The sequence below is a fragment of the Erpetoichthys calabaricus genome, chromosome 14, assembly GCF_900747795.2.
Source record: "Erpetoichthys calabaricus chromosome 14, fErpCal1.3, whole genome shotgun sequence".
Taxonomy (NCBI): domain Eukaryota; kingdom Metazoa; phylum Chordata; class Cladistia; order Polypteriformes; family Polypteridae; genus Erpetoichthys; species Erpetoichthys calabaricus.
The window spans coordinates 21,530,001-21,548,683 of NC_041407.2; the positions used below are offsets into that span (position 1 = coordinate 21,530,001).

The window sequence follows — 18,683 nt, forward strand, 5'->3', positions numbered from 1 at the left end:
TTTCCTTTTATTAGCGATGTTCGCGTCATTCTGGTCTCTTGCTATCTCACAACCTTCGTGCCGGGGAGCTGGAAAATACAAAAGATGGTCTGCTGTGGAATCTCCGTTTTCACGGCATGAGTTTGCTAGAGTTCTGTTGACTGTTTTCCAAGATCTTTACCTTTTCGTTACATACCTCATTATTTTTCCCGTTGAAGAGTTGTTCCAGCATCCCTCCTATGAAGTCGTCATCTTGACTGCACGGATCCAAGACGGGGAGCCAGCACATTGGCGATCCATCTTTGCTAAAATAAGCGCCCCTGGACGGTGACCAAGGATCTGCTGCCCATCGATTTGCTTGCCACTAGGTTGTTTGCTTGCCGGATTTTCATCCCATCCCTAGCATGAGGCGAGGTGCTGGTTGTGTGTGATTAACAGTTTGGGTTTTGACCACAATGCATTTTTAAAAAGGGTATTCTGCCAAGCAGATGGCCAGAAATCCTGCCAATTATGCCAGTGTAAAATAAAACGGAGGAACACAGAAAGAGATTTGGGGCAGACACCTCGTATATACTAAGGTTTCTGGCAATTTTAGGCAGAATAAACAATAATATGCCTTTACAATATGTCCAAAACCCAACTAAGACATTGAACTTAAGATGGCCATTATGTAGGTGGGAGGCAGGAAGAGGAGGGCTCAATGGGACCAGTGGAGGAAATGGCATCTTTGGTAGGTGGGTTCATACAGACCGGAAGCGGAACACCAACCCCTGGTCTGGAGGAAAAACACATTTATTTGTGGCCATAAACTGTCTCCCATTCTCACGTGTGTTACAAAGTATATGTATCGACATGTATATATTTATTTATTTGATGTGCCATTTCCAGTTTGTTTAAAAAAAAAAAAAAAATTCCTGGCATATTGAACTATACCATTGGCAGCAAATCTTTTTCCTTTCTGCACGAAGTTAATATTCTTCCTACCTCTCTCCTGCCAGCAACAGATGGCAGTAATTTCCGACCAGCACAAAACTAATATTCTCCTATTTCATAGGTTCATAAGATGATTTTTGTCATAAGCCTTGTCACTTTCCAATAGGAATATCTTTGCTTTCCTTCATATTTACATGTGTCAAGCACTATGATTTTTCAGCTTATTAAAAGTTATTATTTTGGGTGCCTGCTGGCAGTAGACCTTGATACTTTCCAACCATCACAAAACATCTTGCTTCAACAGATTAAAATACCTCTCTTTGTAGCAGATCAAATTACTAATGCAATAACTGTTGAACCAACCCAAAATGCACCTAATTCAATCTACTATTAATTCTTTTATTAATCTCATCCTTTCCTAAGAAGTTTTTTTTTTTTAAATTTTTATTTTAATTGTCCCTTTATTCCAGACAGGCCCTAAGATCAAAATCACAATATGAACGTATACATTAGATGTACTTCTATCCTAATTCACTTTGAAGTTTGGCACTACTCCATTTTAAATCGTTACACAACTATGCAAGGTAAAGTAGGTCAGATCCTGGTAATAACATGCAGCAACCCCTGTGTTAGCCTGAAACAGCTTACAAAGACTTGACCTGTGAATGAGGGGGAGAGGCAATCTTCTTTTCAAATGCACAGTATTATGGGAATGTGTCTTTCCTGTTTAAAAGTACACTGAGTTTTCCAGAATTAAGTCTAAATAATATTTTAGCCAATATGCTTGCATTTTGCATGTTTTGACCATATAAGTTGTTAACAGATACTGTATATGGATTATGTGACTCCAGTTACACGAGAGTGTCGTCTTTTTAGCATGGACATTGTTTGCCATTTTAGACAGAACAGTTCACCATAAAGTTCCATTAGATCATAAATTTTTCTCTTGTTCTGCATGAAAACATGAGATTGAAAATTTTTCTTGGCCACCAGTACAAACTACAGGATATAAGGAAAATGTAAAAAAATATATCTGTGTGGAATATTCCTTTATGAGCTGGGAAATGAAGAAAAATCATTTATTGTTTCATTTTGTTTAATTTCTGACAAGTATGTAAATATAACTGAATTAATCAGTACAGATCAGGAATTAGACATTATTACAAATATAGTCCACAGTGAAGCATTAAATAAGAGTATTTTTGGAAAGGAAAAATTGTTCTCGACTACAGACTATATACATTATAAATTTTGCCTTGAATAAAACAATCGAAGCTGAGCTGTTTCAGCTGTGTGTTAAAGATTAAATGGTTCATTGTGCCTTTAGGAAAAAATTCTGCCCATATTTAGTTTGCTCAATATATTGAACTTTCCATAAAAAGCTGGCAGTTTATTGTTAGAACAATGAACCCTGTGCTTTGAAGACTCCAACATATGTTATATAAATTCTTGTTTATATTGAGCTATGCCATTCAAATATGTGTTGTGACTTAGAGGAAACAGAGAAATGAAATGTTAGCTTTTAGTTTTTATTTAATAAAATATCTGCTTTACTTTTGGAAAGGCCAATAGACTCCTAGAATGTTCCAGTTATTTTAAGTTAACATATCAGATAACTGGGTAGTGGATTTTTGTTATGGCCTTTCAGGATTTATTAACCACTTATGACCACTCACATACCCATTTCATTGTATTCTCCTTAAATGCCAGCTGGAAATTAGAATTACTACTAGAATTGTGAGATTTCTGTTGATTTGCACAAAAAATTAAGGGGTAGGTGTATTTTTTTCATCCATCCATCCATTTTCCAACCACTGAATCTGGACACAGGGTCACGGGGGTCTGCTGGAGCCAATCCCAGCCAACACAGGGCACAAGGCAGGAACCAATCCCGGGCAGGGTGCCAACTCACTGCAGGACACACACAAACACACCCACACACCAAGCACATACTAGGGCCAATTTAGAATCGCCAATTCACCTAACCTGTTTTTCATGAAAATTAAAAGTAAACTAAATGCTTTAAGTGTGTCTTACATTGTGCCAAATATGATGAAACAACAGAAATTTCCTTTCCTGGCTGACTTGCTTACTTATTTTTATTTATTATCAAAAGCTACCATCTTCTTTAGCAAGAGTATATTTACTACAGTTCTCTTCTTTTAATATCTCAATTTATTTCCTAATTGTTTGGATCTTTTGTTTCAGAGCAGTTGAAATCTTGCGGACTGCTTCTGCCTCCAATCACTTGTCACTCCTGATTACAAGAGACGAAGAATCCAAGTAAGAAAAGAAATTGAAACTTTTGGTACAATACCATAGAACATTGTTTTCTTTGTTACTTGTTTGTATATTGTCACTATTGTAATGTTCTGTAGAACTTAAAAGATTTCAAATGGAACCACTTTGTATGCTTCCACTCTCACTGTTTATTTCAGTCTTGAGAGAAAGATTGGAAGTGCTTCGAAACTGGTACAGCACAGCAACAGATCAAATGTGGCTGTAGTTCTTCACAGTAGAGCACCAGTCAGGGCTCAGTAAAATTCAATGATATTGTCTTCTGAATCATTGTCAAGGTTTCCGACAGCTGGTTTCGAGCACAACCTGCTACATCCTGAAAGAGAACATCCTGGCAGGTTGAGCCCTCTCCATGAGGTCTACAAAAGTGGGGAATTCAAAATACGCGGGAGTGTCTCTTAATAAAATTGGTTGTTTGTGAAAGGCTAAAGGTCCCAATATTTCTCACATTCTATAACTTTGTTTTCAATTCTAACTTTCAATAATATTAAGCTTTCTATTGGGTTTTGTTTGGCATATAGCTAGGAGTTGTGAGGGTTATGTTAGCAGAAGCTGCAGCTACTTCTATAGAAATTTTGGTAACCGATGTACTTGGCTGTTTGACAAGGGAACATGTCTTGCACTGCTTAGGCTGTCTAGACAAATAAAGCAAAGTGATCACCCTTTTAGACCCAATATTCAAACTAATATTTATTTGCCAGTGCATATTTTGGTGCGTCAAGGTGCTTTTCTAAGAAGACTCAGTACATAATGTTTAATTACAGCATAGGGAAAGTAATGACAAAACCAATAGATTGCTCTATATAAATAATGTAATGAAGAACTAAAATGAAATAAATCAGTTCTAGTTGTTTTTCTGTGGTAGCACAGTAATGTAGTAGTTATTGTCCTGTATCCACATTTCATGTCCATGGCTAAGTGGGTAATACGCAGGGTCCACAAGCATCATAGCCATGGTTATTTAGTTATTTTGAATTAATCATAAAAAATATGCTCCAGTTAGGGCTGCACGATTAATCTTTTTTTTCTCATGATAACGATATTTATGACCCACGATCAGTTAATAAATATCGTCGCGATTTTACAGTATAAAGACCAAACTGTTTTTTATGGGCTGAGTTTACGGATTGGACTGCGTCACTATGACGTTACTGCGTCTAGATTGCAAGCGCTTTCTGAAGCAGTAGAAGTCAATAGCAGCAATAACAGTCAGTCAGAATAAACATATGATGGCGGAGCAACGTGCAGAAGTGCGATCGTTAGTTCCTAAAAAGGGGTCATACTCAGTTGTCTGGAACTATTTCAATTTCGAGGAATGTGATGTTGATCAGGTACGAGTCTTGTGCAAACTTTGCTCCTGTCCAAGTCCAAACGCCCCAAGGTAACACAACAAACCTCATCAACCACCTTAAAAGCCACCACAAAGTACACTATCAAGAATTTCAACGACTGAAGGCACAAACAGCAACAACAACAAATTACCAGCCATCCACAACACAGACAACAATATCAGGGACATTGTTCAACGCAATACCATATCTGCCTAGCTCGCAAAGACACCGGGAAATAACAGAGGCAATCGCGTACCATATAGCAAAGGATATGTGTCCAATAACCACCGTGAGCAGTGAGGGGTTTAACAAAATGATCGCAACACTTGATAAAAGATATAGCATTCCCTCACGCAACCATTTTTCCAATGTTGCGCTGCCCTCGCTGTATGCGAAATGCCGAAAAGAAATAGAAAGAGAAATTCTCAGGCTTAGCCTTGAATATTTTGCTGCCACGACCGACTTATGGTCAAGCAGAACTGCGGAACCGTATTTGAGCTTGACAGTTCATTTTATTGACAGCGAGTCTGAGATGAAAAGCAAGCTTTTGCAAACTTCGTTTTTCCCACAAGACCATACAGCGGAGTTTATTGCAGTGGGCCTCAAAGAAGCGATGTCCGCTTGGGGCTTGGTGGAAGAAAGACTTGTGTGTATCACAACGGACAACGCAGCTAATATGATTAGGGCAGCATCTGTGAATAACTGGCCGAGGCTACACTGCTTTGGTCACAGACTTCATTTACCAAAGGAATAATCGTCATTATTAATCGTGATAAAAATTTTGAGCAAAATAATCGTGATAATCATTTTTTCTGTTATCGTGCAGCCCTAGCTCCAGTGAAATGAAACAATGAAGAGATTGTCAGATTTTGTCTTTATCATAGTGAAAAACATCACTCTGTAGAATTGCAATTGCCCAACATCTGGGAGGAAGTGACTGAAATTGGCAACCTCAGTGTTAACATTAACTAGCTGAAGGCATTTGTAGGTCTGCATGTGTACTGAGAGTGATGGGATTAACCTCAAAAATTCATGGGTGGTTCCAGGAACCTCTGAAAAGCAAGCAGTGGATGTAAAACCCAATCCTGTTTCCACTAGTACCCGGAGGTTGTTAAAAAGTGTTACAAGCCTGGATTCCTTTCCCAGAGCAAGGTTCACCCTTCCAATTGTAGGTTTTCTGTAATGCAAGAATCTAACAATGTCACTTCCTTGTGCATTTCAAAATAAAATCTCAGCCTACCATTTTTTCTAAAATATACATGCATGTTTACATGTTAAGCATTTATTTCAATTTTAGTACAATAAAAATTTGCTTGATTTTTGTTTTATGCCATTTTGAGGGATAGGACTCTTCATTTCTGACTTTTTTTTTGTTGCAGATTCCTAACCCATATTTAATGTTTGCCGGTTTATCCAGTCTTTGGTGAGCCAAAGCTTAACTAGGTAGCTTATGGCAAAATGTGGAAAATTAGGTAGTAAATATTATACCTTGTCTCCCAAGAATACCACTTTTATTAAAAATTAGTTCCTTAATCATATTATTTCATTGTGTATTAAAGATGATTAATAGTATAAAAATTATTTGTGCTGAAAGAAAACTTTTTGCAATTTTGCAGAGACATATACAGGTGCTGGTCATAAAATTAGAATATCATGACAAAGTTGATTTATTTCAGTAATTCCATTCAAAAAGTGAAACTTGTATATTAGATTCATTCATTACACACAGACTGATGTATTTCATTAGTTGTCAGTTGTAATCATCAAAACTAAAAGAAATAAACATTTGAAAGTCCCAAATTCAGTATCTCGGAAAATTAGAATATTGTGAAAAGGTTCAATATTGAAGACACCTGGTGCCACTCTCTAATCCGCTAATTAACTCAAAACACCTGCAAAAGCCTTTAAATGGTCTCTCAGTCTAGTTCTGTAGGCTACACCATCATGGGGAAGACTGCTGACTTGACAGTTGTCCAAAAGACGACCATTGACACCTTGCACAAGGAGGGCAAGACACAAAAGGTCATTGCTAAAGAGGCTGGCTGTTCACAGAGTTCTGTGTCCAAGCACATTAATAGAGAGGCGAAGGGAAGGACAAGATGTGGTAGAAAAAAGTGTACAAGCAATAGGGATAACCGCACCCTGGAGAGGATTGTGAAACAAAACCCATTCAAAAATGTGGGGGAGATTCACAAAGTGGACTGCAGCTGGAGTCAGTGCTTCAAGAACCACCACGCACAGACGTATGCAAGACATGGGTTTCAGCTGTCGCATTCCTTGTGTAAAGCCACTCTTGAACAAGAGACAGCTTCAGAAGCGTCTCGCCTTTGGACTGCTGCTGAGTGGTCCAAAGTTATGTTCTCTGATGAAAGTAAATTTTGTATTTCCTTTGGAAATCAAGGTCCCAGAGTCTGGAGGAAGAGAGGAGAGGCACAGAATCCACGTTGCGTGAGGTCCAGTGTAAAGTTTCCACAGTCAGTGATGGTTTGGGATGCCATGTCATCTGCTGGTGTTGGTCCATTGTGTTTTCTGAGGTCCAAGGTCAACGCAGCCGTCTACCAGAAAGTTTTAGAGCACTTCATGCTTCCTGCTGCTGACGAACTTTATGGAGATGCAGATTTCATTTTCCAACAGGACCTGGCACCTGCTCACAGTGCCAAAGCTACCAGTTCCTGGTTTAAGGACCATGGTATCCCTGTTCTTGATTGGCCAGCAAACTCTCCTGACCTTAACCCCATGGAAAATCTATGGGGTATTGTGAAGAGGAAGATGCAATACGCCAGACCCAACAATTCAGAAGAGCTGAAGGCCACTATCAGAGCAACATGGGCTCTCATAACACCTGAGCAGTGCCACAGACTGATTAACTCCATGCCACGCCGCATTGCTGCAGTAATCCAGGCCAAAGGAGCCCCAACTAAATATTGAGTGCTGTACATGCTCATACTTTTCATGTTCATACCTTTCAGTTGGCCAACATTTCTAAAAATCCTTTTTTTGCATTGGTCTTAATTGATATTCTAATTTTCAGAGATACTGAATTTGGGACTTTCATTAGTTGTCAGTTATAATCATCAAAATTAAAAGAAATAAACATTTGAAATACATCAGTCTGTGTGTAATGAATGAATCTAAAATACAAGTTTCACTTTTTGAATGGAATTACTGAAATAAATCAACTTTGTCATGATATTCTAATTTTATGACCAGCACCTGTAGTTGTCTCTGTGCTCTGCCATTTCCTGGTAGTTGTTATCAGTGAGAGAGATCCTAGGTTTCCTCTCCCAATATTAGATTCCCTGGAGTTAGCCTGGAAAGTAAAATGTCTGGATTCAGTCAGTAGGCTTAAAACCAATGGATGCATGTTTAGTTTTTAAGACTATTTCTCTTGCCACTTCATTTCTTTGTGTGGTTTTCCTTATAAAGATAAAAGTGACTTTTGATACTTTTCATTTTTCCCACATTGAAAAGATATTCTTAAAGCTGAAATGACAGAATGAGGTCTTGTTCCCAGCAGAGGGTGCCAAAGCTTTGTGATTATCCTTGGAAGCTGGTTAGTTTGGTATCAACATCGGCCACAACGGGAAAATATTATTGAAAGTTTTTTATCAGTAGCTGCTTTTATACTAGTTGATGCCTGAACATTACAATGATTTTCCTTTTCAAAAGCTAAAAAGAAAAATATAAAAGAAAAATGAATGGGAAACTGTCTGGCTTCTAATGTCTTCAATTGGACTCTTTAAATTGAGAAGGCTCCCGTTTCCCATCTTCACACAAATTCTACATTACAACATGTTGTATGTTGCATGATAGTGGTGTGTGGTATAAATCAAGCAGTGTTTTTAGTATAAGTGTTCAGTTGAGTGTTTTGGATGATCAAATTGAGCATGATAGTTGATGCTAGGCATGACTAGCATCTTTTAAGTGGCTGTTGTTTTGGGGTTTTGTACCCAGTGTTTCAAGAAGGTAGTGAAAAAAACAAACAAAAAAAAAACTATTAGTGATAGACAATCTTGTGGATGAAGATAGCTTGCAGATTAGAGCGGTTTAAGGAGAATGGTGTTATTGTACAAACAAATAGAGAGGCCACAACCAGGCAAATCACATCTGAATTTAGCATTGATATGCAAATGTAATCCCAGTTTGCACCACTTATTAAACTTTGTCTTATATGAATTATAGCATCCAGAAACCAAGTTGGGTGCTAAAATTGTTAACATTAAACAAGGTCTTCCAATGGCAAGAGGAGCATCAAAACTGGATCGTTAAGGCATGGTGAAAAAAATGCTTGATTTGATGAATCCAGATTCCATTTTCATTACGTTGATGGCAGGATTGGGATTTGGTTCAAGCAACATGGGTCCATGGAGCAATTCTGTTTGGTGTCAACAGACTAGGCTGATGTTTACAGTATAATGGTCTGTGGAATGTTTTTTTCTGATGCCATTAGTGCCCTGATATCCATTAAAGAAATGTGGTTGATGAGGTGCATCTGATTACTTTTATGGATGTTTCCACTTCACAAAGCATATATTTTCAGCAAATGGTACTAGGAACTTTACAGCAAATTTGAATTGCTTCATTAGCTAAGTTTCCATCCAGTTTTTTGCGACGTTTTGTTATCGACAAACAGAATATACGTAAAAAAAATGTGCAAAATTTGCTGTCTCCAGCCTGTTTCCATCCAACTGGCTTTTTATCGATAAAATGGTGTGCGTGATGACGTCATCCCCCCCCCCCCCAAAACGAACTGTCGCATAACTTTTGTTGTATCGCGAAAAAAATCTGCCCTTGAGCCGTTTCCATACATAATTTTGTGTATGTCGCAAATTATCTACCTTTTGTTTTCCACGTTACACCCCCTCCACTAAACAAAGAAATGGAGAGATTATTCAGACAGTTTTTTGAAATTTGCCAGCTTACTGTTATTTCAGTTTCACAAATAATTGGAATTGTACATAATATCCGAAGACGACAGCAGAATGAAGCAGTTGCTTGTCTGATAGCCCTAGAGCTCGAAGAAAGTACCCCAGTGCGACGAAACCCACGGGTATGGGAGAGACGACGGAATAAGACCTTCTGGGAGGAGGTGGTGGAGAGACACTTAACAGAAAATCTCTGGCTGCAACATTTTATAATGACACGGCCGACGTTTGAGATGTTGTGTGGATTCATCAGTCCTGATGTTGCGCCCATCACAGGTTGCCACCGACCACCGGTTCCAACCCAAAAGCGGATTGCCATCGCCCTTTACAAGCTGGCAACCTGCGCCGAGTATAGAGTAGTTGGAGAAACTTTCGGGGTTAGTAAAACTACCGTCCATCGATGTGTATATGCTGTGTGCACCGCTATTAAAGAAAAATTAATGCGGCGTTATATCAGACTTCCGACTGTAGCGGAGGCCAATGAAATTGCATACTGCAATTCCTTGGTGCATCTTGTGCCACAGATTTACGGTGCGCTGGATGGCACGCATGTGCCTATTCTTCCCCCGACGGAAGGCTACCGCGATTACATTAATCGCAAAAGGTGGCCATCTATTGTTCTCCAGGCCCTTGTTGATGACAGGTGCATGATACGAGACATTTGCGTTGGCACTCTTGGAAGTGCCCATGATGCAGCTGTGTTTGCAGCATCGGATCTGTACAGGTGAGCCTACCTTTCAACATCCCTTCACAGTGCGATAACAACTGAATTAACCTGCTTCCCTTAAGGTTTTTAATTAAAACTGAAATTTGAATTAATACAAAATAACGACGTTTAATCAAAAAAAAAACTCTCTTCATCAGACCATGCGAACCGCTCCGCCATTCTCGTTTTGATTGCACGTGATGAAAATGTGACACATTTATTTGCGTTAAAGCCCTTTTTTCCGACAAAAACTGTTTCCAATGTAGTTTTTGCGACATCTGAAGTATCGATATGGAATTTATGCGCTAAAGTTAAACGGAAAAATATTATGTCGACATGTACAACATTTTATCGATAATTAGCATTTCCATCAGCTATATCGGTAAAAAAAATTTGAAGCGCTAAATATTTTTTCGCAAAAACTCCTTGGATGGAAACCTGGCTATTGACTTGCATAGTCCCGTGAACTCAACCCTTTGGAATGTGCTGAAAAAGGATGTTCACAGCAAGACTGTGTAGCTCTCCAGTATGCAGCATATGTGCAGAATAGATCCAGGGACTATGCAGGCTACTGAAGCAGTTTTCATCATTCCCAGAATATAAAACATTCCTGAGCATCTTCTACATTCCATACCCAATTGAGTCCATGGTGTCCTGGAGGACAAAGGATGTTCAACACTCTACTATATAGGTGTATCTGTTAAACTGGCAACTCAGTGTAGGTCCCTTTTGGTGGCACCAAAGCAGATCTCTGGTCATGTTATGAAAATTTATCATGTCTTTATCATTATCAATTTTAATTTTGTATGTTGTACAGCGTTGTAACATCTAAGTAAAAATTACCATTCATGGGTGCACTACATGTTACTTTTAGAACAGAAGATTTTGGAATGTATATGCATTATTTTCCAGTAGGTGATAACAACTTATTTTTCCATGTCCACTATTATGAAATGTGAGGACCCTACAAAATATCCATGCATTCAATAGTGAATCTACTTTATTCAGTTCAGTGGCATAGGCTCTGGGTACTGAGCTCAAGGAAGGAACAAACTATCAAGCAAGGTTATTATAGTTAACGAAAACCAAAATCAATACTGAAAACTATTTATTAAAAAAACATTTTCGTAAACTGAAATAAAATAATGAACACAACTGAAATGAAAAACTAAACAAAACTACTAAAGTAGCTGGAAAGACGAAATAAAATAATAATTTGCTAAACATAATTTTAGTTTCGGTTTTTTGAATTTTCTTGCTGTTAGTTTTTAACCCTTATAACTTGTAACCCTGAAACTGAAAGCCATCCACCCCGAGCCGCCCGCACATATTCATCATTCATTCAGCGGCTGGTGAAGGAGGCCGGTTGTTCACACAGCATTTGCGGTGACAGAGTGAGCTGAATATGCGAGTAAAGCCTGTGGAATAGAAAGCGATTTATGCGCCGCCTGTGTATTAACTTTTGGGCCAAATCCATTAACCGTAAGTGGTACTTTACCTGAAAACATACTCAGGTTTTTTTTTTGTTATTCATGCAGCTGCAGAGTTTGATTTATTCAAGTTTACTTGTATAATAATTGTTCAATATATTATTAATTTCATTTGATTTGTTGTTGATGGTTCTTTAATGTACATAATATAATCCTTGTCTTGTGGTTTACTCCTCAAATATCCATCCCCATATCTGAGTACACGAGAAAGTCTAGGGGAGACCACTCCTGATTTTTAAAACAAAAAAAACAAAAAAACGGCACTGATCGAGAGACTGACAATGTCAACATACAAGATCAGCATATTGTTGCTGACCCGTCACTTTTGCTTTAAAAACGTCGTTTAACAACGAAGCGATACAAACCTTGTAAAATTCCTGAGTTGGCAACGTCTCTACTGAACTACAGGTAGGTAGGCGAAGAGAGTATGCCAAGTGATGAAAAACTAAACATACTAATGTGTTTTTGTATTTATTCTATATTTATTAATTTATCTTTTTTAGTTCATATTCACAGCTCAAAATACCTGATATTGTGAAAATAATCCAGTAGCAGAATTATGTTTTGAAATATCTGTCCTCATTTTTTCAGTGTTTCTCTCTCAAATCAGATAGTTGAAATATCATATTCTTTTTGTTCTTAACATCAGCCATATCATACATATTGCATACCAGGGATTTTTCCTGCCTTGCATCCAAACCTGCTTGGGTAGGCTCCAGGTTCCTGAGATCCTTCTCTGGATAAACAGGTTTAGATAATGTATATATTGCTCTTAATCTCAGCTGCTGTCTCTGTCATTTTGTGCCCCTCCATACACCTATCACCTACATTTGCTGTGCTCATTAAGGGTTTACTGTTCTTATGGTGGGCTATTCAAGTTTCACTGCACCTAACCTTCACACTACATGCTTGTTTTTCTTTGTTCCCCTCAGTACAGCTAGGTGGGGTCTGCACACAGATTCAAACCTAAGACCCCTGTTCTTCCTTAACCCCCGTGATTTTCATGGTCACGCCTGTCCGAACACAGTAGAAACTCTTTTCTTATTTTTTTTATATCTTTCTGGGCCTGCAGGTGCAAAATTCTGTCTATAAATTGTTTGTGCCTGTGATGGATTCAGAGACCAATATGGTGGTAGAAAATAACAAAGCCCAGTGTTTGAGATTTTTGAATGAAATGTTGAAGGCATTCATCATAAGCACATTGTCATTGGAGCAGGATATTTGGTGTGCTGTAGACATTTAGAGTAAAAAAAAAAAAAATAAACCTTGCACCTTAAAATTCACCTAAAGTTCATTACAAATTGGCCCATTCTGGGCAATAAAAGGAAAAGAAAAAAGCACCAACAGTCAGCACAGATTTGTTCAGCACAAATGACATAGAAAATATTTTAAAATTTATAAAATTGTTTATATTCAGTACCTGGTTTTGATTATGCTTTTTATCAGACAAAAAGAAATAGTAAACTGTGTCATGTAGTGTAGTAAGCTTCCACTAACATTAAACTCCTATTTTATCCAAACCTGTTAAGTGTACACTTCTGTCTTATTGTGACACAAAAACTAAACTCCATAGTACTGTAGCTCTTTAACCATACTATAATGACTAAAACTAAAACTGAAACTAATATCTATAAAAATAAAATAGAAATGTCTTTGTAAAATAAAAACAAAACTAAAAATACACAATGAAGGAAAACTAAAACTAGACTGAATTTCCAAGTAAGGTCAGAAAAAATATAGAAATAAAAAGGCAAAACTATTATAACCTTGCTATCAAGCAAGCCAATCACATGGCATAAGATGCAAAAAGCCACAATTATTTGCATAGGGCTAATTTATATTTTATGGGTTTTTGGATGAAGCCCCGAGTATAGTACCAAGAGAAACTTGGACAGCATGCAAACTCGTCATAGACTGTGTCCAGTCAAGTATTCGAAATCCTTGTCTGTGGATGTAGTACTAGCCATTGTGCTGCCCACCTTCAAACCAATTCAGTAATAAGCTATGAACAGTTGTAGTATATCACGTAAAAGCATTTCACTTTCTTTGTTACTCAGATTGAGCAGAGGCAGAGCATTTTTACCATAACTACTTACAATGTTTGTCCATATCAGTAACTTTTTAGAGATACAACCCTATGAAGTCCCAGTTCTTTTAGCAATATGATTAAAATCGGTGGTGCCTACTGTATTTTGCGAATGTTTTTTGGTAAAGTTCCACATGTAGCAACCTCTGTTGAATGTGAAGCAAATTGCATTAGCAGATTATGTAATGAAAAACACCATAAATGGTAGAAGAAGAACAGTAGTGACATCTGCTGAGTGTCAGTTGTGAGATGCAGATCTCAAGAACAACAATGAACTGAAAAGTAAAAGACGCTGCAGCCTGGTTGTCATAATGTGTGGTACTGTGTTTATGGCAAAGTGATTGAGAAAGAAAGTGAAACTCCCATAATGACAGGTAGGAAAAGAAGAGCAGTGGTATCTGCTGAACGTCAAGGATATTGCAGAAGTGATGAACAGGAAAGAATAAGCAGACAAGACGTTGAAGCACATAGACAAGCAAAGTAATTAAAAAAAATTTAGACAAGAACAAGCCATTCAACCCCTAAAATAACATCAAGTCTAGCTTTGAAGGTCCCTAAAGTTGTGCTACCATACTACTTGGTAACTTATTACATGTATCTACTGTTCTCTGTGTGAAGAAAAACCTCCTAATGTTTGCATGAAATTTATTTTTAACAGTTTTCCAACTGTTCAGTAAAATTCCTGTTATTGCCATGTCTTGCTAAATTTTCTCCTTAATATTAATAATTCCTTCCATTAATTTACCAGTGATGCATGTTAGGCTTACTGGCATATAGTTTTGTGGATCTCCTCAATCACACTTTTACATAATACTTTCCATTTTCCAGTCCTTTGGAATGTCACCAGTGCAGTGACTTCCTAAAAATGTGTCAAGGGTTTTATATATGTACTTGCTAAACTACATAAGAAGTTGAGGATAAATATTATTTGGTCCTAGTGATATGTTTGATTTCAGTCTGTTTAATCTAAGCAGAACTTTTCTCTCTCTAGTCATCTTCCGCCTTATCTTTACATATAATACGCTACCGTGGCTGTCCGTTTGTCTGTCCAGGATTTTAAATTACCTGTAGCTTGCAAACCGTTTGAATTATGGACCTGAAATTTGGTACACATATACTACGTGATGGCTACTATCCGTTTTCGGGGTGATGATTGAGCTCCAAGGTTATTCCTCTTTTTATTTTTATTTTATTTTATTGTAGAATCAACTCTCTGCAGCAGGTCAGCCGTTCAGCACATGCGTACGGACACCGTTCTCATTCCTACCACCTTCGCTGTCACCTCCCCTACTTCATCATATCTTAAATCATTCTTGAAGCAGATTGAAGACTTAAGTTCCAGCTTAAGTGAAAAATTAAAGAAAACGTACTAAGTAATTGCAACACAAACACTGCCTTAATCAGTTTTATCACGAAAAGATGCCGATGAAAGAAGAGAAGATGTGGGCTGCTAGTGTGGAGAAAAGAAGAAGAGCTGCTCAGGATGCAGCAAGCACATCAACCTCTGAGCAAACGAATGCTAACGATACAGAGAAAGAGGATGAAAACTATGAACGCTCAAGTCAAGTGTATTCACTCCACGTTATCGTGCAGTGCGCCGTTACTGGTCTTCCATATTCCTCTCTAACTGCCTTTTAGCTTTTCTAATACCCTTTTTAATTGTTGTCGTGCTCTTATGCTCTAGGTTTTGCATTGGAGGTTTTAGTCTTATATGCCTTATACAACTGTTTTTCTTCCGTTGCAGATTCTTTCTCAACTCTTTATTAACCCACTGCAGAATATTGTGGGTTCCCCCCAAACGCTAATCCCAAATTTCGGGAGACCTGAGGTCTACACATGACTAGTAATACTTGCTGAAATATGTGTGTCATTAATAATTCATATATATATATATATATATATATATATATATATTGTGATAGTTGCCCAGACACCACCAGTCGGAGACCACATCTTTATAAAAAACACACGTTTATTTTCCATTAAATAAACATGGTTCCTCACTCCACACAAAGCACAAAGCAATAATCACCCTTAATCAAGTCTTCTTAATGTCCTTGGCCTCCTTTCCTCTCCTCCTGGGAGCTTCGTCCTTCTCCCACTCCCGACTCTGGCTCAATGACTGTAAGGAGTCGGCCCCTTTTATCCCTGCCCGGATGTGCTCCAGGTGGCTGATGATGTCCATCTTGCAGCACTTCCTGGTGTGGCGGAAGTGTTGCCCTTTGACCTGGAAACACTCCGGGCATCCCTGGCCGATCCCTCCACCATCTTGCAGAGTGTGGCGGAAGTAACAACATCCGGGTCCCACGAGGTGTAAAGCGCCCCCAGGCGGTGGCCACGGGTCCCAACAAGTCCGACAGTTCGTTCTCCTTTCCCGTGGTCCTCTCCTGCTCCGTGGCAGTTGTGCCCTCGTGACCCGGAAGTTATTCTTGCCACCTTCCGGTCCTTTCTGGCGTCCCGACCAGGTAATAATCCTGGCCACCTGCGACAATATATATATATAATGTATGTATGTATGTATGTATGTATGTATGTATGTATGTAAGTATGTATAGGCAGTTTTTTTAAATTTTTTTTTCCCAAAATCAAAAAATATATGGAGACCATATTAAAACTATTCATATTTTATAAGGCATAAGGGCATCATACACTTTAACCGGTATTTGATGAGTAAACACAATTAGGATTCATTAACTTTGTTTCATGTCACCCTGGGACCCTAAAGGTCTAATTTCTCTAGTATATTGCCATTTACATTTTTTTTTTCTCACTTCTTTTTATTGGCAGTGGTTAATGTTCGCTTAGTACATATATGTTAAGTACCATGTACAAGAAAATTAATGCACAATAAATGTAGAACTTGAAATGAATTATTAAAATAATTATGTACTATAGATGTGTACGTGTGAAAGTGTATGTTGCATGAGTTTGCATGTTTGTGACTTTTATTTTTGTTATGGATATTTGGTTTTGTTTTAATTTTACTGTGCATATTTGCTTTGAGTCCATTTTTTAAGAATTTTACTATTGTAGAAAAAAAACAGTACATTTTATGTCATCTTTTATCTGTTACTGTTTATTATATGTATTTCAGAAGGGAATACATGGAGCTGTTGAAGTGTAGCCCTAATACAAATTCAGAGTGCCTCTCTCCAACTCCTCCAATGCCTGGTATGTTTACATAACCTGGTCTTCCTGTAGATGTGCCAGATTATTATAAAATAAAAGTAATGTTTTGAAGCAGCCTTTAAAAATTAGTTTATTTTATGTTTGTGTATTTTGTAGATGTTTTAAGCTTTGTCAGTGTGATAACCTTTTTTAATAATACTAACTTTAATAAAGTAAAATAGTAAAAGGCATTGCTTACCTTTCAGTAGTATAAGAAATGTGTAGCATAATTTGCAAATTTTATGTTTCTTTTAAAGTAAAATAAAAGATAATGCCTCCACAGATTCCTCTTCAAGATCTTCAAGTCCTCAACTACAAAATCCCAAAGATTTTAATGGCTTTATGTAAGTAAAAACTTTTATGTAGGGCATAAACTCTACTGTAAAGTGTTTATAATTCATAAGTTGTGTAAAAGAAGTAGTCTTAACACACGATAAAGGTTTGTGGCAGCCACCCGTGTATTGTCCCTGGCTGCAAAAGGGTAAAGAAAACGAAGCTGCTGTGTTTAGGTTGAGTTCCAGGACTGAACTGATGAGATTTTGAAAGATGGTGGTTTTATAAGCCTTGAACTGGAAGTGATGTCATCTGGCCGGAACCAGAAGTGGCATCATAATTATGTACACACTTCTAAATGAAACCTTATATACCCTAGCCATGTTACATGACAAAAGTCTAAGCACTAAGTAGAATTTTTTTAACACACTTTTTCACTTTTGTCAGTTCTAATGTCTCTAAATTTAACATTTTTGTTTACTTGTATGCTACAAATTATTAGAAATTGTGTATAACTGCTGCTTTTTATTTGTAAGTTTTAAAATACTACATTTCCAACATGGAGCTCTTAAGGTCGATGCTTGTAAACATATGGAAATGTTGGCCGGCTGCGTGTTACTACAGTGTTATCGGTATAGCAGTGGAATGTCTGTTTATGAGAGGTTTCTTAGCATAGACCAATCAGCCGGGTGGAAATGATGCGCAGACGCAGGCCTTCTTAAAAGTGCAACCCAAGTATAAACCCTCATATAATGATAATGTCCCTACCTCCATGTCTCTTCAGTGATGGTGCTGTTAAGCTGATTTGTATTTCCAGTGGAACAGGGCTGGGCCTCAGCATTATAGGAGGAACCAACAGGCCTGAAGGCCCAATGGTGTTCATTCAGGAAATTATACCTGGTGGAGACTGTCACAAGGTGAGTCTGCCCAATTTCGTCAAATGTAAATTCTTTGTCAAAATCTCTACTAGGAGCTACTCCTAAAATATGACATTGGTGCCTAGATACGACTTTAAAGTTGGCAGAAGAGTGCGTACATTTGTTGTTGATTTATGTTGTCTTAAATGTTAATTTAAAATTTTTTTTTTTTTAGCAAGATGTTCATCCCTTCACCCGTTGCATGGCTGCACTCGGGTCCTGAGTTGGTTTGTCATGTGGTGGGTGCGGCAATGTGCTGTATCAGCGCATGCTCCTAACCTCCTCCTCATCCCTTCCTTATATTTCCTAGGCTTGTCCACAAACTTTGATAATGTGTCTGTATACTTCTAATGTCAGCTGAACATTTCATTTTTTTTATTCATTTGCTTAAATAAGTTACATTCAGGACTTTTTTCAGATACAGTACTGAACTTTTTTACTTTGATGTACTTTTTATGCATACACATTTCTTGCACTTGATTTGTGCATGGATAAACAAAGACTCAAGAGCAAATTTGTTCCCAGCTGGGACAGCAGCTCATTCATTGTCCTTAACACCTGAACATCTTTGTTCAAA

The 18,683-nt window shown here is 37.8% G+C and overlaps 1 protein-coding gene across 5 annotated transcripts in view; it reads left to right on the forward strand.

Moving 5' to 3' along the window:
• The window catches only part of stxbp4 (syntaxin binding protein 4), a 184,544-nt gene that overhangs the window by 25,234 nt on the left and 140,627 nt on the right, over positions 1 to 18,683 (forward strand). For 4 of the 5 annotated variants that reach the window (XM_028818679.2, XM_028818677.2, XM_028818680.2 and 1 more), the window contains exons 5-8: positions 3,121 to 3,195; positions 16,843 to 16,919; positions 17,200 to 17,260; positions 17,974 to 18,106. In XM_028818679.2, the coding sequence (XP_028674512.2) occupies positions 3,121 to 3,195; positions 16,843 to 16,919; positions 17,200 to 17,260; positions 17,974 to 18,106 (346 nt within the window). The remainder of the gene's footprint in view (positions 1 to 3,120; positions 3,196 to 16,842; positions 16,920 to 17,199; positions 17,261 to 17,973; positions 18,107 to 18,683) is intronic. The other variant, XM_028818681.2, reaches the window with a different exon arrangement.